The 21,722-nt window shown below is 45.4% G+C and overlaps 1 protein-coding gene and 1 long non-coding RNA gene across 5 annotated transcripts in view; one reads left to right on the top strand and one right to left on the bottom strand.

Annotated features, from left to right (window-relative positions):
- The window catches only part of LOC149862866 (uncharacterized), a 60,727-nt gene that overhangs the window by 10,120 nt on the left and 28,885 nt on the right, over window positions 1–21,722 (top strand). For 3 of the 4 annotated variants that reach the window (XM_090051074.1, XM_090051071.1, XM_090051073.1), the window contains exons 2-5: window positions 7,153–7,249; window positions 12,203–12,335; window positions 12,945–13,015; window positions 18,372–18,482. In XM_090051074.1, coding sequence (XP_089907200.1) covers window positions 7,197–7,249; window positions 12,203–12,335; window positions 12,945–13,015; window positions 18,372–18,429 — 315 coding nt within the window. In that variant the 5' untranslated portion in view covers window positions 7,153–7,196 and the 3' untranslated portion in view covers window positions 18,430–18,482. Of the gene's footprint in view, window positions 1–7,152; window positions 7,250–7,890; window positions 7,943–12,202; window positions 12,336–12,944; window positions 13,016–18,371; window positions 18,483–21,722 lie in introns of all 4 variants that reach the window. The other variant, XR_016442892.1, reaches the window with a different exon arrangement.
- Window positions 2,979–21,722, bottom strand: part of LOC149862867 (uncharacterized) — a 59,303-nt gene continuing 40,559 nt past the window's right edge. Inside the window, exon 3 of the long non-coding RNA XR_016442893.1 lies at window positions 2,979–3,387. This is a non-coding gene — a long non-coding RNA (uncharacterized LOC149862867). The remainder of the gene's footprint in view (window positions 3,388–21,722) is intronic.

A 21,722-nucleotide genomic window follows, 5' to 3' on the forward strand; every position in this document is an offset into this window, starting at 1 on the left:
GGGTGCTGCACTTCAACAAGAACATGGTAAAGCTTGAGAGAGTCCAGAGAAGAGACACCCATGACTTGCAAGAGCCATCAGAGACCAGCATGGCAAGCCATATGAGGAAAAGCTGAGGGACCTGGGACTCTTCAGGATAAAAAAGAGAAGGCTGAGTGGGGACTTGGTAGCAGTTTACCGCTACATCAAAGTAATACATCAGGGGCTCGGTGAACCACTGTTCACCAGGGCACCCTTGGGGAAAACCTGGATTAATGGTCACAGACTCTTGAAAGACAATTTCAGGTTTAACACTAGGAAAAACTTCTTCATAGTCAGGGTGTCCAGACTGTGGAATAAACTCCCTCCTGAGGTGGTGCAGTCACCTACCCTGGAGGTCTTCAAGAGGACATTGGATAGTCACCTCACTGGAGTCACCTGACCCCAGTTGTCTTTCCTACCTAGTGCAGGGGGGGCTGGACCCGATGATCTTGTGAGGTTCCTTCCAGCCCCTTACAATCTATGAATCTGTCAATCTATGAATTAGCATTCAGACAGACCTTAGCAACATTTCTGTGATTGTTTCAGTGTGTCAGATATTAAACAGAAGGGAAAAAAAGTCAAATAGATGTAATCAGAATTGTGGCCTTTATGCCAGCAGTTATAAAATGTTGTTTCTTCCTTAGTTTTGGAATTCCATTCCTGTGGACCCTTCCCGGTCTTGGGTAAGCATGGAAATGCTAAGCCATTATCATAGGCTTTTCTTTTTATAGAAGAAACCTGAGCCTGTTGCGCAGAGGAAATGGGGAGGCACATGTTTGTTCTGGCAACTTGGGATAAGGATCAATGAATGCCAGGTGGGCTGTGGATTTTGAGAGAGAGGCCTAATGGCAATGCAGTAGAAGGAGGCTAGTAATCACATGTGACCGACCTCCACCATGCTTACCTTGAAGGATGTCACCAGCTCCGGCTGCTTGCCCCCTTAGCTGTTTCTTCTTGGTCTCTCCTATCTCCTTGCATTGCTCTTTCATGTACAGGGCCTCCTACTCTATCCATCCCTAGTCTGACTACTAGTCAACAACCAGATAAAATCTTATGTTTTATTTTTAAACAATTTTTTTCCGGACAGAAATTGTTAGTATGTGTGGAATTAAGAGTTATGAAGACTTGTGATTCAAATCTAAGGAGATAATTTAAAAAAATAATAGGAAGAATATGGCAATGGCTTTAAGCAAATATGGATGAATGCAAACTATTCATGAAATTGTGGTCTCTAACTTAATTCTCTCTCTTTGAATTATTTTTGATTTCCAAGAAATCAACTCATCTGACTTGAAACATTGTCAGTTATCTTTTATTTGATATATTAACTCTTCAGGGCTAGGTTTCCTTAATCCACAAAGAAATCGATCCATAACATGTAGATAGCTTGTGTACTGTGGGGTTTTCTTACCCTAAATTCTATGTGTAGATATCCCTTTGATTCTCTTCAGAGTGAGGGAGAAGGCTTTTGATTCTGTATACCTATACTGCACTGACTGAGGGACAGAGGATTTGGACAGGGAAGAGAGCATTTGACAGGTAGGAGACTTGTGTATTGAGAATAAATTTACAAAAGAACATTCATTCAACAGCTGCACCCATATTACCAGAATTCAGGCCTATTACTGTAGGCCTTCTTGCCTTGCATTTGGCCTGATCTCTGGAAATCACTAGAGTCTTTCTTTAGGCAAATGAAAGCTTGTCTTCCTGCAAGAGCAGGGAAGGCACTCCATAAGGGGATCATTAACAGTTTTCTTCTCTTTAAATTCCATCTTATGGGTTTCACAGCAGAAGGAAGTGATTCATTTACTATTTCTCTCACACATTGCACAATGTCTTTAAGCATGCTCATATACCCACATTTTTGCCTAATTGTAATATTTTTTAGTTTATGTGGGCACTCCTACATGAGATGCTACTATGTAGTGGTTACTGTGCATTTATTTAGTATTTATATAATCAAGTACTAAATAAATGTGCAGTAACTGGAGTAACTGTGCAGTACTGCCAGCAAACAACTTTTTAGTGATGCAGTTGCACAGTAGGCCTGTGCGAAGAGGCTAGTATTTGCTTCAGGTTTGAATTTGGCTGATTTGGGGGACAGTGATTTGATTCAGTGATTCACTGTCCGGAACCAATTCGGCCAAATCTGATTAGGAAATTTAGCTGCTGCTGAATCCGCCAAATTTCCGAATTGAAATATGCCCCATCCCCCTCCTGCTCTCCCAGACCTGTCGGTGGCTGCCCTTCCTGGCCCCAGCCTCCCAGCTCTTTAAAACAAAAAAAAAGCCCAGCACATCAGCTGCTGCCAGGCAGGGGGCGCAATCCCTGCTGCACTTCACTGCCCTGCACTGCACGGGGGGCTCTACCACAAGCCTCTATCCCCCACCCACTCTCCCAGCCCTAGCGCCCTGGCTCTTTAAAAATAAAAAAAAAGCCCCCACTCAGTGGCTGCTGCCAGGCGGAGGGGTAATCCCTGCTGCACCCCACTGCCCCGTGGGGCATGGGAGGCTCTGCCACAAGTCCCAAACCCCCACCCACTATCCCTGCCCCCCAATGGCTGCCCCACCCAGCCACAGCATCAGCTCTTTAGTTTAAAAAAAAAAAAGCCCTGCACTCACCAGCTCCTGCCAGGTAGGGACGCGTTCCCCACTATACTCCATGGTGCATGCAGGGCTCTTCTACGAGCCCCCAGAAACCCCAATGGCTGCTGCAGCAGCTGGTGTGTGCAGGGCTTTTTTCTTTATTTTAAAGAAGCAGGAGCTGGGACTGAGCAGGACAGCCATGGCGGGTGTCCTGGAGTTGGTAAACCAAGCTCACGGTGTCACAGTTGGGCGGCCGGGTGGTGGATTGGACACGAAACAGGCTGGATTTTTTGGCATGGAGTTTTGAGGCACGAAAATGTAGTGGTTTCAAAACAGACGGAGATTTATTTGACTTACGCTTTTGACGGCGTAGGTTGTGATGTACTTCACAACTGTTCACTTCAGTTACAGTTTAAAGTTGCAAAACAGAACGAACAAGAACAAAGGGGTCTGTTGGCCCATAAGGTTCCACAACAAGCCCTGCTTTCTAGCCGGAGCTAGGTGCAGCTGCCTGTTGGTTAGTCTCAGGGCTGGTCAACAGCTCATAAAGGGTCGAAAGAATAACACAAACAAAACTGTAATGCGTCGGGAAGAGCGAAGTGGTTGTGATGCCAGTCCAATGGACAATGGGTGGTCGAAGAGAAAGCCAAGGTCGAGAGCCGGGATGTGATGCAGCGGAGATACAATTGGGGTGAGTAGGGATGAGCCGAGTTGTAGTCGATGATGGATGCCGAGGTCAGTTAAAAAGCCAGGTAAGTGAAAGCCGGAATCAGTATCGAAGCTGCAGAGACGTAATCAAAATCGAGGTCAAGGTCAAAGCCAAAACAGTCCAGTAATCAGGAGAATCAATACGAGGAGAAACTAAATCAAGGGTATGAATTGTTGCGTGAAGTTGTGAAGAGAACCGGGGATTGAATCCCAATATGCTCTCTTCCTCGCAGTCCCTGCTGAAAGCAGCCTCTGCTACAGGTAGCGCACGGTCTCTCACCACTCTCTCACCAACGATGCCCACACAACCCACACCAAGGTGGGGGCTCACACACTAATAAAGCAGCCCCTTGGCCAATCAGGCTGCTTAGCCATTAGACTTTTCTGGAATGATGACGTCATGCTCTTAGGGAACTGAGCATGTGTAAGTTTGAGCTCTGTGTGGTAACTGGGCACGCGCAAGACTGAAAAGTAGCTCAGGGTTGATTGACAGCTCCTGAGGTCACCCAGGGGGCACGTGCTGGGCATACTGTGGAAATTTCCATGAGCCAGTGTTATCTGTGCATGATCAGACTTAACTCATGTTGCCAGCACTCATAAAATTTCTCTGGGACAATGGGGTGGGTGGGGGGGCTGGGAGATCAGGTGGGGGTTGGAGGGCACTCGGGGGGCTGAAGGAGCAGGCAGGGGATGGGGCGGGGTCCCCACATGGTCCCCTCCACACTCCTCCAGCCCCCCCCCCACTTACTGGCATGGAGTCCAGGTCCTGCTCCCTGTGGCTGCGAGCTGGGACTGCCCAAATCTTTGAATTGATTTGGACCTTTTTATTGGTTTCCTGATTCAATTCAGATTTGGAGATTTGGCCTCCGAATCTCCTCTGAATCAAATCAGCACCCAAAGCTTTACACAGCCCTATTGCACAGTAGCCTAATAATACTATGCAGTAGCATAGTAGCATATTAGGACTGCTTGTGCTGTGATGCACTACTGCACATATTATTTGGCTACTGCACAGTTAGCATCTCATGTAGATATGCCCAGTAAATGCCAGAACAGTATTACATGGCAACTACGTCATGGGCCCAGGATTATTTTTCCCAGTACTTTCTCCATTATGGCTGCTTATGGACATGAAAAAAACACAAAAAAACAGTGCTTTACTTTAAGCTTGATGTCCCCCCATGCCCAGAAGAGGCATCATAGTTTCATAGTTTCATAGTGTTAGTGTTAGTTTGACCCAGCTCACCCAACATCTGTATAGATTGTGCCCTGCAGCAGGTCTTTTTGGCACTTTTATCCAATAGCTGATTCTACCTGATCTACACAGACACTGAGGAGCCAAATCAAACACACTTCCTCTTCTGGTAAAATGCTGGTTTTGCTTTTTTTCATGTCTGTCAGTAGCCTGAATGTAATATTTGAGCAGCCACACCCAAATTTCCACCCACTTTCAGAGTTAACTCCATGACAGTTATTCCAGTTTGAATAACATGACCAATGTGTCCAATGAGTTTGAAATTAGTATGTTATGAATTTGATAGTTATTGTATACCAGGGGTAGCCAACCTGCAACATACATGCCATAAGTGGTACAGGAAGCCTCTGTGTATAGCATATGGAAGAACAGGGAGGGAGCAGGCAGTACAGTGGCAGGTGGAGCAGGGAGCAGAAAGTAGAACAGAAGATAGGGCAGCAGGGGTTAGAAAGAGCAGTGAATTGGGCTGGGGAAGGAGATTGGAGTGGTACTTAGGAAACATGAGATGCTACTATGTAGTGGTTACTGTGCATTTATTTAGTGTGGGGCTTAATTTGTAGAATGCTTACCAAAAAAGGTTGACTGTACTATAGTATACCATAACTGTAAGGTGAAAATACACATCAGTTATAGCTATGAGGTTCTTTAAGACTTCTATCCCCACAATTTGTTGGTAAAGTAGTCAAGAACTTAACTCCAATCTGAGTATTAGGTAGCTCTTATGTTGTCTGTATTATAACTGCAGAATTTGTACCTCCTCCAGATCCTGGGTAACAAAACCATCTATACCACCAGGGTATAGGCCAGAGGTCAGCAACCCCTGGAACACATGCCAAGCATGGCACGCAAAGTCATTTTGCTTGGCATGCCACAGCCAGCCCCAGCCCGGGCTGCTCCCAGCAGGGTTTGCAGTGTCCCAGGCAGCCCAGGCTCCCGGTTGGCAGCAGCTCCTCAGAGCCAGGAGGCTCCAAACAGCTGTGCCAGGCTCCAGCATCAGCTCCGCACCAGCGCATGCATGGGCGGTGAGAGGGGCCTGAGGCAGCGCAGCCCTGGTCTCTCCCCAGCTCCCGGCACAGAGGTGATAACAGGGTTCTGGAGCTTGGCACAGCTGTTTGTAGCCAGCCCAGGCTCCAGAGCTGCAGCAAGCAGCCTGCAAACAGCTGCGCCACACTACAACTCCAGCATCAGGTCTGTGCTGGCGGTCACTGCATGTGCACATCGTGGCGGGCTGTGCTGCCCCACTGTCCGCCCAAGGTGGAATCAATACAATCTAGGCAGTTTCCTCTCAGCTGCATAGTTTGAACTGATAACCAACTGAACTGATGTTCAGTTTTCAGTTGGGAAAGGCAGGGGAAGGTCTGCACTGATGGAGACAAGTAGGCAAGGAGCATTACAGCATATCTCTCAGTCTGTTGGCCATTGCCAACCCAGCCAAGTATCCCCAACTGTCTCTCTAGCACATGCCCCCACCCTCTGCTGTCCCCCCACAGGGGATTAAGAAGCCCCCTATCCAAGTCCTGGCCCACCTTGGGGGAACCTCCCTCTCAGGAGGTTTCCTCCAGCTTGGGTTCCCCAGCCCAGGCAGTCCTGGGGAGCCAAAGAAATTTGCCCACCTCTCTCTTCCCAATTGTTAATTGCTTCAGCCACTACCACAAGATGGAAGGAGAAGGAGTCTTTCTGGCCAGGTGCCTGCCCATGCAGCCAAGCATGGGGGCACTGGGCAGCCCCCACCTTATGTTCCCCACCCCAGACCAGGGAGCTGAGGGGCATTCTTCCCCTCCCAAGCCACAGAGCTGCTTGCCTTAGCTCCTGTTAGTCTCAGGAGCATTCTCAGGGAGCAGAGGGAAGTTCTTCTGCTCCCCTGCAACTTGTTTTGCCTCAGGCTTATAGCAGCTGAGGCAAAACCAGCTGTGGAGGAGCTCCCTGAAGCTGCTGCAAGTCTCAGGCAGCCAAGGCAAGCAGATCTGGGGTTTGGGAGGGAAGAATTCCCCTCAGCTCCCCCTCAGTGTCTGTAATTGTGGGTCATAATTCTCACTTCTGGTCACCTTATGCTTTGTCATGCAGTTCCTTTAGGTGGTGTCCACTGACGTCTGATACCTTTACAGAGTAGGAATCATTGCCAGGGACTCACTGCTTTGTTCTCTCTCTGGTTCTCTCATTTCAAGTCACTGACTGGCTTTTCCCCCTGTTCCCTTATTAGATAACTCACAGTATTAGATGCAGACCTAGACCCATGGCTTCCTACTTTGTCTTGAATTAGCCTAAAGGCTCTCCTGTTTCTCCCATGCCAACTGTAACAGATGTCCTGGTTTCATTTTCACTTACTGTTGGGTAGCTGCAGGCACACACCTAGTTGCCATGTGCCACTTATTCTCTGATCAGTCTTTACCTCAATTTAATTTGATTGTTTGTCCACAGCCTTAGTGTTTCATTATGTAGTAATCTGCATTTAAGTAAGGGGCAAAGAACTCCTACAGAGTTTTCAGTTTCACGGTAGAATTGTCAAAAACAGGGATTTTCATCACTTTTTCTGACATGAACAAACCTATATGGAGGGACTTAATGTTTTCATTCCACTTCCAGGTCAACTGCCGAGCACACTGGGGACACCCCCACGCTTCCGAGGGATGCTCCATCTGCCCTACCATCTCAGCATTCACAAGCTGCTTGGTACCTTGAGGTATGTAGAAAAAACATTTAAAGCTGTGCCTATGTCCGAATCATTGAATCTCTCTGAATCGATTCGGAGGGTTACGATTCAATTTGGAGAGATTAGAGGGTCTCCTGATTCAGTCCGGATTTGGAGATTCAGCCGCTGAATCGGGCCAAATCTCTACCAAAACAAATCAGCAACCGAAGCTTTGCACAGCCCTAATATATGATCGCATAAACATAGATATCTTGGTAACACTATTTTCTGTTGCTAGGAGTTTGACATTTTAGCTACAGATCTGTACTCATAGCAAGACATAAAAAATATTGTAGCTAAAAATCATTATAAGAATACAATTACATTTTAAGACAAATATAAAGTATTTAAGACTAGAAATAAGCCAAATGAAAGCTTGTACTTGTGTATGGGTAAAAAGATATTTTGTAATATCTGCATAGGTAAACCTAAATTGATCATGGAAATAATTAACTCAGTGTTCTTTGAAATAAGACCAACAGTGGTTTCCAAAGCTTTTCCTAGACTGCAGAATTTAGTAGCTTGAGGAATGACCACTGGGGATTTGTAGATAGAAGAGAATTTTTTTTCATCCATAGAAATAGATAGAGCACTACTGGTTAGGTCTAAATGAAGGCTTTAATTTATTTCAGATGTCACTCTGTCTCTAAAGATCTAGTGTGATCTCAGCTCTGATGTACAAAGGTGGGTAAACACTTTTTCCTTATTTTACTTATTGAGAAACAGAAGCTACCCTAGGCCATCAGACAGGCCAATTGAGAGTCAGACACAGAATGCAAGGTCTAACCAGGGAAACCAGAAAACAGACTGCAGTAAACAAATGACATTACTTAGGACTTGTTCTTGGGGAGGAAGAAGTCCTTGTTAATTGAGGGCAAGTGAATTTGTTGGCTGGTTGGTGGTTTGGTTGCTTTTTGTACTTTCCAGTGTGGAGGCTGTCTGCTTTGGGTAGGACAGAAATCTTACAGCTGAAGTTCTAAGGGAGGCTACTTGCCTTTCAAGGTTGACAGGCTCAGCCTAAAGGACAGGACTAAAAGCTTAAAAAGCTGAGCAGCCAGCAACTAAGGAACCATGTTATCAGACAATAGTATATAGGGAAATATGGTTTTTGTTAAGATGAAGACGAGGAGGAAAGGACAGTGATAGTAACTAAGACAGCAGAGAGAAGACCAAAAGGACTGCAGAAAAAATGAGGGTGACTGGATAGAAGCTATGGGAAGTACATTATCTTTGAGTATCTGGATTTCTTGAGATGGAAGATTTTTTATGCGTGAAGTACCGTCTGATAGATCTCATACAAGAGAATATTTGAGGACTTAGGATACAGTTATAAATGTTGGAGAAGCGCAAACAAGGATGTGAGGGAGGAGGAGAAAAAAGATGCTGCCCAGACAACTCAAAATTTTTAGATTTGTGGTAAAAAAGAGGACAGAATCTGGACAAGGAATCTGACCCGTGGAAAAGTGATCATGAAGAAAAGGCAGAAGAAGAGACCAGATAGTGGAGGAGAAAGAGGTCATAAATTGGTATGTTACACTGGAGAATGAAGAGGAGAAAGAAACTGAAGAGGTGGCAAGGGAAATAAGAGTAGCTAGACACACAAAAAGAGAGAAGAATGGGGAGGCAGGGGCCTAACTCTGAGGAGGAATGAGGAAGATATACCATAAATAGTTTAGCCTAGGAAGGTAACAGCTGAGATGGGATATGATTTATGTCTATAAGTACAGCAGAGAGTAAGCACCCAGGAAGAAACTAACTATTTATAGACAATGTTGACAGAGAACAAATGAATATTAAGTAGTGCTTTGCAAAACTTCAGTTGTGGCTTCGATTTGGAGGAGATTCGGCCTGATTCAGTAGCTGAATCTCCAAATCCGAATCGATCATTAATCTCTCCAGTTTGATTGGGAGAGATTCAGAGAGATTCAACAATTCAGCCATAGACACAACTTTATATCCTTTTTCTACATACCTTAAGGTACTAGGTGCAGCCATAAACACTGAGATGACAGGGTGGATGGAGCGACCCATAGGAGTGCGGAGGGGGGGGTCCCCTGCGTTCTCGGTGGCAGACCTGGAAGTGAACCAGAAGCAGTTACGGTCCATTTCCAGGTCCATCACAGAGCGTGCGGGGGACCCTCCCACCCCCCGGCTTGGCAACTGGTGCCTCCTGGGTCTGAGGTGGCGCCCAGGGTCCCACTGAAGCCAATTGCCAAGCCAGGGGAAGCACAGGGGGGAAACCCCACATGCTTGTCAGTGCATGGGGGACTTCCCTGGGGCACTCCATCTGCCCTACCATCTCAGCATTCACAAGCCATGCCTAGTACCTTAAGGTACGTAGAAAAACATATAAAGCTGTGTCTGAGGCTGAATCACTGATTCTCTTTAGATTCAGATTTGGCCAAATCGAATTGGGACATTGATCCGAATCAGCGAATCGAATCACTGTCCCCCAAATTGGGCCGAATCCAAATCGAATACTGCTCACTTCGCACACCCCTAATATTAAGTAGTCATGATTAAATGTAGGCTGAAAATGAGAAATGTTCTGGATATCGGAGGAGTACAGTTCTGGGATCCAGCGGAATTAGTGACAGCAAAAAACATAACTAGTTTTAAGAGAAAACTTCGTCAATTTATAAAAGGAATTATATGATGCGGTTACCCGAAATAGTGGGCAAATAGACTTGATGACCCAGGAAGCCCTTTACAATCCTATGTTCCTGGGCCCCCTGAGTCCGTGTGTGTGTCTCCTGCAGTCTGGGAGAGGAAGAAAAGGAAGGTTCTCTAAAACTGGAATTTTGATAGTTATTCTATGTTTTAAACTGGAAGCCTAGGGGAAAGAAGAGAAATACTGCAAGTTATCTAAACCAAATTTTACATAGATGCGAAACAAGCCAAAGTAATGGAAACAGTAGTAGTAAGGGGCCATGTCTACATAAGACACTGACTGCACAGTCATTACTGCAAGTACTAAATGACTGCGCTGTAATGCTGATGAATGGGTTTTTTTGTAATGCTGACTGTGCGGTAGTCCGAGACTACTGTGCAGTAGCAGCACATCATGGTTTCTGCCACATGATGCTACTGTGCTGTAGTCTCAGGCTACCGTGCAGTCAGCATCTTGTATAGACACAGCCAGGATTAACTTCCTTCCACAGGAGGTTGTCAGCCATCTTTGGCTGTCTGTTAGCAGTTGCAATAAAACCCTTTTGAGAGCAAGAAGCCTCCTTGCCTTTTCCTGAGTTATGAAATAGCACAGAAGCATTCACAGTCACACGACCAATTTTGGCAGTGAAGGTAAAAATAAGGCTCTTGGGTGAAGAGTAACTTTTGCTCAGATCAGGGAAATGGAAATTTACAAATGCTTCTAATGGGCCCAACATATAGTCACTGTAACTCTCTGACTTGTGAGGGCTGCATCAAACTCATGTAGCTCATCATATCAGTTCTGACCGGTCTTGCCAACTCTTTCCTGATTTTTGCTTTCTTAGTTTGTTTTCTTTTTCCAGGTGGTAAAGAAGGTTAAGTAGGGAGGTAGATTACCTCTATCCTTCCACATTCAGCATTGTCTATATCCTAGGGATCTGAACATGTGACATGTTTACACCAGGGTAACTGACCCTTGCACTAGAGTAAATAAGTAGTAGAGAGATGACAAACCCCTACACTTGGATAACTTCACCTGATTTGATGTAGAAAGACCCCTGAAAGCAGAGATGTATCAAGTTCCTTCAGCACCTGGAGTGGGGCAGTAGCAGTTTGCTGACCACTGTAGACAACGGGGTGAGCGAGGATGAGGGGAAGGAAAGCTTTAGCTGCTGCTGCTGTCTGAGCAGTGAAGGCAGCTGTTACTGGTGTCACTGCTGCTGTAGCAGCGATGACTCAGGTATCAGCAGCCTTGTGGCCTGGCCTCCTTGGGAGCCACCCTTGGGGCCCCATTTGCTTCCCCAAGATATACTGTTGAGTTTAGGACAGCTTGGTCTGGCAAAGGCTCCCCAATAGGGGTGTGTGAAATGGGCCATATTCAATTCGGATTTGGCCCAGATCAGGGGACAGTGAGTCGATTCAGTGATTCAGATCATTGTCCTGATTCGATTCAGCTGAATCCGAATCTGAAGATTCAATGTTGATTCGGAGAATCAGTAGTTTAGCCATAAACAGTATTTCAGCCAAATCAGTATTTCAGCTTTAAACGTTTTTCTACATATCTCGAGCTACCAGGCACAGATCATGAACACTAAGATGCTGGAGTGTCGCAGGGGAGTGCCCCATGAGAGTGCAGGGGAGTGCCCCATGCACTCGGAAGCAGACCCAGAAGTGGACCAGAAGCACTTCTGGTCCACTTCTAGGTCCACTGCAGAGTGCACGGCAGATTCTCCTTGTCCCCTAGCTCAGCAATTGGTGCCTCCTGGGTCTGAGGGCACTCTGGGTCCCCCCATAGCTGATTGCCAAGCCAAGGGGAACGTGGGGGGTGCCCCACACACTCAGCAGTGGATGCAGAAGTGGACTGGAAGTACTTTTATGTCCCTGGACTAAATCAATCATTGCCTACTCCAGATCCCATATAACTTGCATTAATTATTACCCTGATGTATATTTTGAAAGTGTAAATGCACCACATGTCCAGGTCCTAAACTGTAGGGGTATTTATTCATAAATAGGAAGTAAATTATGAAACCATAAATAAGAAATATCTTTACTAAAATGTGGTAGTCTCTATTTATCTCCTTAACAAAACATTAGAGAAACATTTCTAAATGAAGGCCATGTTTCCTGTCTTATTTAGCTCTTAATATAATTCAACTAGTTTTTAGAAAGACTAAGAACCGCCTTACTACAAATATTTTGAATGCGCATTTCAGAATTGCTGGCTACATTGTCCTCCTTTGCTTATTTTAAATATTTCTTAGCAGTGCTCTCATTTTTACATCCTAATTTCAGGGGCCCATGGTGGGAGGAACTTAGCCACCAGGGAGGATCTGAGTGGAGCCGAAGAGGGTCTGCCCCCCCAGCTCCTACTTGGCCCAGCCCCCCTAAGGAGCCATGCGACCAGGTTGCCTGCGCCATGGGTGAGGTAAGGAGGGGGGCACTTACCTGTCCCCTCCATCAGTGGGGGAAGGAACTCCCTTAGCCCTTTAGTGGAGGGGAGGGAACCCCCTTAGCCACCTGTGAGCAGCATGGCACCAGCCGGCCCTTCTGTGCGTGCACAGGGTTTAAAAAAAGGCCCAGCAATGGCAGAAGCCACATTTGGGTCCCCGCTTCAGACTGAGACGCACAGGTGGAAGCCTGTTGCGCCCCCATGAGCCTGGGGACCTCCCAAGAGACCCAGGATCCCCAGACATGCCCCGGCCTGCCCCCAGATAAGCAGGCCTGTGGTGGGAGGGACTTAGCCACCAGGGCAGGTCTGAGTGAAGTCAATGGGGATCACACCCTTCCGGCTCCTACTACATCCAGCCCCCCCAGGGAGCCACCCAACCAGAGCCTCATGAACAGGCTGTACAAAGGTAAGCCTCATTACTCTTAACGAACCAATTAAGAAATTATAGGAGTAAGGCTGTTTGCTTTAAGAGATGGAAAAGAGGTTCCTTCATCTATTGCATTTCTTTTTGGATGCCCAGATGTGAGGCTAGTGTGCTCTGGGTGATGAGGGAAACTGTTCCTGTTATTTTGATTGTGTCCTTAGAGACTGATAAACCATGTGAAGGAAGTCAGGCCAGGGACTCCATTTCATGTTCTTTTGAGATGCAACAACTGGTAAGTAAAAATTAAATCCTTGGGTAATAACTACATATTAGGGTAGCTACTACTGCAAATACAGCACATTAATTATTAAGATGTTTATCCTAAAAAATGAGTCAATTTTTTTTTGTTTCCTATTTCAAATTTATGTTTTATTGGGTTCTGTGGATTACAATAAGGACGTGTAGTATTCTAGCTTCAAGCAGTAGTTCTGTAGTATAACAACTTGGCCAAAAGGTAACAAAATAAAACAAACATTCATTGAAGAGTAATTTATACAGCCAAAAGTATTGCATCTTGCCATATGTAGGTTTTGTTCAACTTGCTACCCATAGAACGTAGTGCTATCATAACCTGTTTCTATATAAAACCATGTAGTTCTCTCAGGTCTTGTGCTCTAATTTCTCTACATTTTTCAACAATAAATATCAGGTTAAATCTCTTCCCTAATGTGTGTCCAAGAGGAATTTTACTATTGGGTGAAATCTTGACAACACTGAAAACACTCTCTTTTCACTTAAAACAGTGCCCTGGAACTAGTCAGCTCCTAGAGATAATTGCGCAAAAATTATTAGAGACATGAGGAAGTTTCCAGGGGATGTTAGAATGATTGATTGGTTTCATAAGAAAGACAAACAGAGCAAAGAAAACCAATTCACAACATATGTAATACATTCAAGGAAACAATTCATGTGAATATGGCAACAGTTCTAAAACAATTAAAAAGAAATTAAATATATTTAGTAACCACCATTTGGAACAGTCTAATACGGTACTCATGATACTTCTTGGGTAAAAACCTTACATACTCTGCCCCTTTTACAAGGATGGATGTGGGGAAAGGGGGTACAGTGGTACAGTCACACCCATCTTTAATTCCTGTCCATCCAAAGTTTACTGCTAATTGCCTAACAGTGATGGCAGCAGCATTTCTATTCAGGCAGCAGCAAGGGAATCACTTGTCCTCCTTCCCCATTAGTCTGATTCCTTCTAAACTCTTCACTCCATAGGTGTTAACAACCCTCTCCTTCTTAATGACCTTGATGTTTAACTAATCAAACTATCCTTTCTTTTGCAATTCTGCTGTTTGTTACCTGATCTTGGTAATGTAATTTGTATGTCACAGCCTTGCAGACTGTTTTGAACTCTAGCTAAAAATATCAACTCAGTTGTGGAAATTAGGGGTGCACTAATAAAGACTTTTTTTGGGCCAGTACCAATGACCAATTTTTAACAAGTCATATTGGCTAATACCAATCCAATTGCCAATATTCAGCCTGGCAGCTTGGACAGCAGTGCCTGGCTGCCACTGCAGGATAGGGCCGGGGCCAGCACTTGGCTCTTCCTGGCAACAGGGGGGCTGGGCCAGGGCTGTGCTTGGGGTGGGGGAGACTATGGGCTGGGCTGTGGATACCCCAGAATTTGCCATAGCCCCCTCTGTGATTTCCCCCCCTCTCAGCACCACTGCCGCCCAGTGCCACCCCATGTCCTGCACTCACCCCATGGACAGATCTGGGGGGCACATACCCCCCTTGGCTCCCTTGGGGGTGTGTGTAGTGGCAGGATTTGCCCCCCACCCACCCTCCAGACTAGCCTCTTGTGGGTCCATCCCATGCCACGCCCCTGCTGTGCAGCACCTGCCCCAGCCCCACTCCCTCCCTCACTACAGGGGCCTCAGTCTGCCCACATTGTCCCCCCTCCCCCCCAACAGACTTACCAGCTGGACATTGCTCTCCACATGCCAAGTTGGCCACGTGCATGCTATGGCTGCACAAATGCACATGGCATATATCAGCCACATCAGCCAAAAAAAAAGCAGATTGCTGATAAATGTCAGTTTTCCTGTTATCAGTGCTGATACGATATGGACCGATGTATCAGTGCACCTCTAGTGGACAGTGAAGCACTGGGTACTCCGTCAAGATGCTCAGAAAGGCTTGATTTTCCTTTCTGACTCTGAAAGAGATGTACATATATTTCTATAGGACTAACAAAACAACAACCTTTGATTATTTTTACCCAGTTTGTTTTGGTTTTTATACATGATATAATATAGCAAATTAATGCACATTCAGTAAAGATGCATCTGTTCTTGTTTGCATCTTAAAATGAATAACATAGCCCTAGGCCCCTAGCACATTAGTAAAGGCTCTAATTTTTATTTAACTGGAGGAAAAACACAAGTTCTGTTATATGTGATGAGGCATTGCACCATCTGCACTCCCATTGTAAAAATTCTAGATCTGCCCAGACCCCTTTATAAGATGTAGGAAAACACCCAGACCACATCACAGGCATGATTTTCTCAAGTCATATAATGCAGGCAATGTTATGAGACTAACCTGGACAACACTTTACAAGCCCTGATATAAGAAGCTGAACTGGGACTGCAGCATACATTGCTGAAATTCTCCTATGCCTGTAAATAATTTAAAAGGATAAAAGCTGTCATAGCCCTCCATTTCCTGGCCTGAGAGTTCTTTTCTGTGCCTCTTGAGAGAGCAGAGCAGTATCTTGACCAACACTTTTCTTTCCCCATAAACTGTACATTTGATCCAACAATCTCTTAAATGTCTACTGCCATCTTATTTGGAAATATACTTGGAATTTAATATTTACATCTATATGTGCATGCAGGAACAAAACCAAAACAACACAAAAAACCCCAGTAGAAACTATCTTTATACGTATTGTATAATTCAACTGACCTCAGTGGAATTGTATGTGGAATAAATGTTTGTTCATTCAACTGGAAATTGATGATTTTCTAGTAGAGGTGCACTGATACGTCAGTGCCATATCAGATTAGCAGATTAGGAAAATTGACAGTACTGGAAATCAGCTTTTTTTGCCTGATGTGGCCAATAAAATGCCCCATGCATGCACACAGCCACAGCATGTATATGGCCAGGAACACAGCCCGGTGGCAAGGAGTGACAACAGCATCTGGCTGGTAAATCTGCTGTGGGGGAACGGAAGGAGCACGCTGAGGCCCCCTGCGGTGATGGGGGGGCAGTGGCAGACACTGCTCAGCCGGAGCAGGGTGCAGGACAAAGCTTAAGTGGCTCATTCCAGGGGTGTAGGGTGTGGGGGCAGCTTCCACCCTATACACACCCTGGGAGGACACTGGGGAGGCAAGTGCCTCCAGATCTGCACGTGGGGTGGGCTGTCAGTGTGGGCTGGGGGCTTCACCAGGCTCTTCCTGGTGTGTGTGTTGGGCTGGGGCTGCACTGGGGGTGGGTGGTGGTGGCACTGGGAGGGGGGGTTATGGGGGTTCTGGCAAATTTTGGGTTGGCTGCAGCCTCCCTCCTCCCATAGCCCCCCTTCCAGCACTGCCACTGCCTGCCCCAAGTACAGCCTGGCCCAGGCCCAGCTTTGCATGGAGATCTGGGGGCACACTCCCCCATGCCCTTCTCAGGTGCATGCAGGGTGGGAGCCCCATGCCCCCCAGATGAGCTGCTTCCAGCTCTGTCCCATGCCATGCCCTGCTCTGCCCCGGCTAAGCAATGCCTGCCCCTTCCCCACTCCCTCCCTCACTGCAGGGGCCTTGATCTGCCTCCCCCCCGTGCTCCTTCCCCCATTCCCCTACACCAAACTTACCAGCCCAGTGCTGCTGTTCAAGCTGCCTGGCTGCATATCAGAACTGGATCAGTATCAGCCGATATGAGTCCTTAAAAACTGGCCATAGGTATCAGCCCAAAAAATCTCTATTGGTGCACCCCTATTTTCTAGTAGGGAAGGATGAAATTTTACATGTGCTGTGGGATGTGGTGGTGGGTGCTTTAATTAGTGAGCTGTGCCAACTATATGTGCCCACATATCATGTGTATCAGCATCCCCGCACATCCCTACACTGAAAAAATGGCAGCAGGGCACTTTGAAATAAAGCTCAAACACATTTTATTTCAAAGCACTTCACTCTACTCACCAAGGCGCCCCTAGGGTTTACAAGAAATAATGGCCATAAGCTAGCAGAGAGCAGATTTAGACTGGACATTAGAAGGAACTTCTTCACAGTTAGAGTGGCCAAGATCTGGAATGAGCTCCCAGGGGAGGTGGTACGCTCCCCTACCATGGGGGTCTCCAAGAGGACATTGGATGGGCATCTGGCTGGGGTCATCTGAACCCAGCACTTTCCTGTCTGTGCAGGGGGTTGGACTCGATGATCTATTGAGGTCCTTTCTGCCCCTAACATCTATGAAAACACCATTTTTTCAGCTCACTCTCCCTACTGGGACACTGATACATGTAATGCGGAAAGCTGCCAAAGCGTATCAATTTCTGTGCTCCAGCAGGCTTGATTAATCAAGTCCACTCCAATACACTGGATTTCCAGCACATCAGAGTAGGTTCCACACATGTATATAGGAGCCCATAATTTCCCACAGTTATAGATCTGAATTTCAAGAAGACAAAGTTTTTCAAACTTTATAGTGAGGTAAGCCATCTCTGATTTGACATCAATCTCTATTAGAAGAGGAGTCCTTTGAATTCCCTATTTAGAATATGCTCTTTATATTTTCCAAACAATGAGTACTCAGTCTTATCTGGATATCTTCTTAATTTTCCTCTGCCATGTGAGTATGAGCTGCAATCTATTATCTGTTAACAAATCAAGGCCCATATGGAATTGAGTAACTTGCATGTGCTTCAAATATCTCTAAATAGAATTCAAATGTTCTTAAATATAGCCAGGCAGTTCAGTGTACACAGCATAGTAATTTAGTTTACTGACTTATGTACGTTGTGCAAAGAGATAACAGGAAGGAAACTTGTATCAGGGTTCACAATAACTTATTGCCGGATTACAAGTTTGACATTCTAAACATACTTGGTCAGGTTTTATGCAAAAGATGGGCAACAGAAGAATTGCTTGGGTAGTTCTGGTCTGTTTATATATAGCTGCCACTGGAGTTTTATTTTATATACAGAAAAGTAACTGATCAGAGCTGGTAACTGTAAAATTTAGTGCCTGGGGCAGCATGGGGGACATTTATCTCCTTGCACAGGCTGAGGGGGTGGCAGCATAGACTACTGCTGCAGTGGCAGCTTCCCCAATACAGGCTCTGTTAGTACAGGCACAGGCTCCCTAAAGCAGGGGTAGACAAATGTGGCCCACCAGGCCAGTCTATCTAGACTGCAGGGCCCCTAAAAAATTCATATTTATCTGCCCCTGGCTGCCTGTCATGCAGCCCTTGATGGCTTGCCAAAACTCAGTAAGTGCCCCTCCACCTGAAATAATTGCCCGCCCCTGCCCTAAGGGCTGCCATTCTGGCACCCCTGCGAATCAACATACAGGGCTGGAGCCCTCATCATGTCCTCCAAGTTATGCTACTGTAACTATTTAATATAATTTCGTCTGTATTTACAGCTCTCCAGACATTGTTACAAGGGAAGGAAGATGGAGTTCTGATAGGACAACATCATAAAAATTATTAAGAAGTTGCATCTTTCTCTGCTCTAGTTCTGTTTTTCTTTAGAGGTAAGAAGGGAGTCAAAAAGAAAAAGTGTAAGTCTCAATGTCTAGTTGGCAGGAGGCATAGGTGGCAAGTCTGTTTTTTTCCAGTGGGTGCTTGAAGACGTAAAAAAACCAACCCCCCCCATCCACCCCACACTTTACATTTTACTTAGAGCATTCTCATGTTGAGCCTCATGCATGTGCAGCACATTACTTCTACCTGGCTCTGTAGCATCTGTAAAGATTGGGAGCTTTAGTGGGGGTTTTGGGAACTTTTGGCTATAAATCAGCTGTTAGAGAAAAGTGCCAAAAAGCCCCACTGAAGTGCTCCATATTTATAGATGTTACAAAGCTGGATTGAAGTCACATGCTGCTTCTCCTGGTAAAGTGCCTTGTTTTGTTTTGTTTTTAAAAAAAACCCATCTGCAAGCATAGCTCTCTGGGTACTGAACACCTGCTAACTTTTTTCAGTGGGTGCTTGATATCCAGAGCTCTCACAGAATGGGTGCCTATGGGAGGAGGTATCAAGCAGGGCTCCCCAGGGGTCTGTCCTGAGTCTGATATTGTTTAATATCTTCATAAATGATTTGGATGATGGGATTGGGTACAGGCTTACAAATTTGCAGACTTCACCACATTGAGCATAGCTGCAGATAGTTCAGAGTGTAGGGCTATGATCCAGAATGACCTGAATAGGCTGGAGAAATGGTCTATAGTCAATCAAAAGACTTTCAGTAAGGACAAGTGCAAAGTTCTGTGCTTGGGACAGAATAACTGCATGCACAAATAGATTGAGGAATGAGTGGCTAGGCAGCAGTACTGCGTAGAAGGATCTGGGGGTTACGGTGGACAGTAAGCTGAATGTGAGCCAACAGTGCTATTGTTGCAAAAAAACACCAAGAGCATGCTGGGTTATATTAACAGGAGTGTCACTTGCAAATCAAGGGAAGTGATTCTTCTGTTGTAATCAGCACTGTTTCCAGTTTTGGGCCCTGCACTTCAAGAAGAATATGGGCAGAGTGGAAAGAGTACAGTGCAGAGCAACAAAGTGATTAGGGACCTGGGAAGCAAGATTTTTGAGGAAAGGCTAAAAGAAGTAGTATTATCTAGTCTGGACAAGAGAAGACTGAGTAGGAATTTGATAGCAGTCTTCAAACATGGGGAAGGTAGAGAGGATAAAAATGGGCTTTCCCCTGTGGCTGTAGGGGACAGGACGAGAAACAATGGCCTCAATCTGCAGCAAGGAAAATTTATGTTGGAGATTAGAAGGAACTTTCTGACTATGAGGTTGGTAAAAAATGGGCACAGCCTACCTAGAAAAGCTGTGGAATCTCCATCTCTGGAAGTTTTCAAGAGCAGGTAAGATAGACACATACCTGGGATGGTTTAGTCAAGGATGATCCTGCACTAAAAAGGGGGCTGGACTAGATGACTTTATGAGGTTCCTTCCAGCCCTACTTTCCTATGATCTTAAGTCTGGAAAGAAGCAGCATTTTTTGGTTAACTCTGACTCATATGAAAGGGACTTCTTGTTACTAACCACATGAAATATTTCATTACTGTGACTGGCAATATTATATCAAGGGACTTATTTTCTTGTGCACATCAATCTCTGACATGAACGGCACATGCCCCTGGGGAAGGGGGGGGCATGACTGCGCTAGCGGTGGTAGGAGCGAAGTGGTGGCAGTGGGAGCACAGCAGCAGAGAGTGGGGCACTCCTGCAGACACCACCAGCACTGTTGGCAGTAGGAGGGGGTGGCAGGCGGGGATTGCTAACCACCCGCAGACATCGCGGGCTGAATGTCTGAAATCAGGGATTACAGCCCTGATTTCAACTAACACAGCTCTTAAAAATATCAATACATTAGGACCAAGTCAAGATGCATCAGCCGACGATCTGGTTCTTTGAAAACCTGAGCATGTCAGGTTCAGTGTTGATGATATTCTTGGAATCAGTCATTTATTCTTCTGCTGCTAAGGTAATAGTGTGAACAAGATCTAAACCAACAAAACTGGAAGTTATCTTAAGCTAAAATGATACATTTGGGTTAAAGAATATTTTTCCTAGGAGAGCTTGATTTATTATAAAGTATCTGATGACTCCATAAAATAGATGTCTAATCTAATCTTTACCAAGATAGTTACAAACAAAGTTTGGTGGTTGTATTCATAGACTAAACTAGTAGTTTGTTGCAGTGAAAAAAAACATTTCTGATGGGCTACTAGCCTAAAGAGTCTATTTTAGGAATGTCAACTACACAGCGTTGTAACCTAGGGCAGAAATGTTTTATTATGCTCCTCACTTTTTATATTTCATTCTTAACTAACCTGTCAGACTAGGGTATAATTTCAACTAATGATTATTAACCTACGTCAGGACCTAAAAGTAGTAGCTGTTCTATGGAATTTCTAATAATGACCTGTCTGAACTGATTTCAATATACCTTTCAAAAGGTAAGTTAAAAGTTGGTTCTGAACTTTACAAAGTTTGTTCTGTAACATTAACATCCAAATACGTTAGGGGGAAGAAAGTTACACAAAATAAATAAAGGGGGCTGGAATATATAATGTTTAGAAAAATATAAGGTTTGGAGTTTATAATACAACTGTGAGATATCAGATGCTCCTTATCAGCTCTTATATCTCGTAGCAAACTTTGGGAGAAATTAAAGTTCGCTTATATACTCCCCAATTTTCCTCATTCCTCTTTGCTTTTTAATTATTAATAATATTTGCAAAACAAAGGCCCAGAGTGTCACAACAGTGGGGATTATGAGAAAAGATTCAGGCATACAGTGTTTTGCAGTTTGATCAGGGAACATGTGCAGCAGAACTCACCTGAGCAGTGGAGTCCACCCTCAACTTCCTTCCAAGGTGGAAGGCAGTTTCTGCCCCAGCACACAGGGCTCGAGCTCTGGCTCCCAGCCACCTTCCACCCTTTCAGCTGCTCATCACAATGACCAGCCACCTGTGGGCAGCCAAGTGGGTGGAAGGCATCTCTGCTGGGAAGCCATGCATGCCAACCTAGATTAGGGCTGGGGCAGTGCTGTCAGCAGGTGTGGGGTGGGTACAGGTAGGAGCATGACATGGATTGCCCGGAGTAGGAGCAGGCAGGACTGCAACACTAAAGTGGTTGGTGTATTTGGGACTGGGGCTGTTACTCTGCTGAGGAGGCAGGACTTGAAAAGTGAGGAATAAAGTACCTCTGTGTTACCCTCCCTTTCTGTAGCACAGAAGGGCAACTGGCAAGAGAGGTGGAAC

The sequence above is a fragment of the Crocodylus siamensis genome, chromosome 6 (genome assembly GCF_052110815.1).
Source record: "Crocodylus siamensis isolate JL-2025a chromosome 6, ASM5211081v1, whole genome shotgun sequence".
NCBI lineage: Eukaryota > Metazoa > Chordata > Crocodylia > Crocodylidae > Crocodylus > Crocodylus siamensis.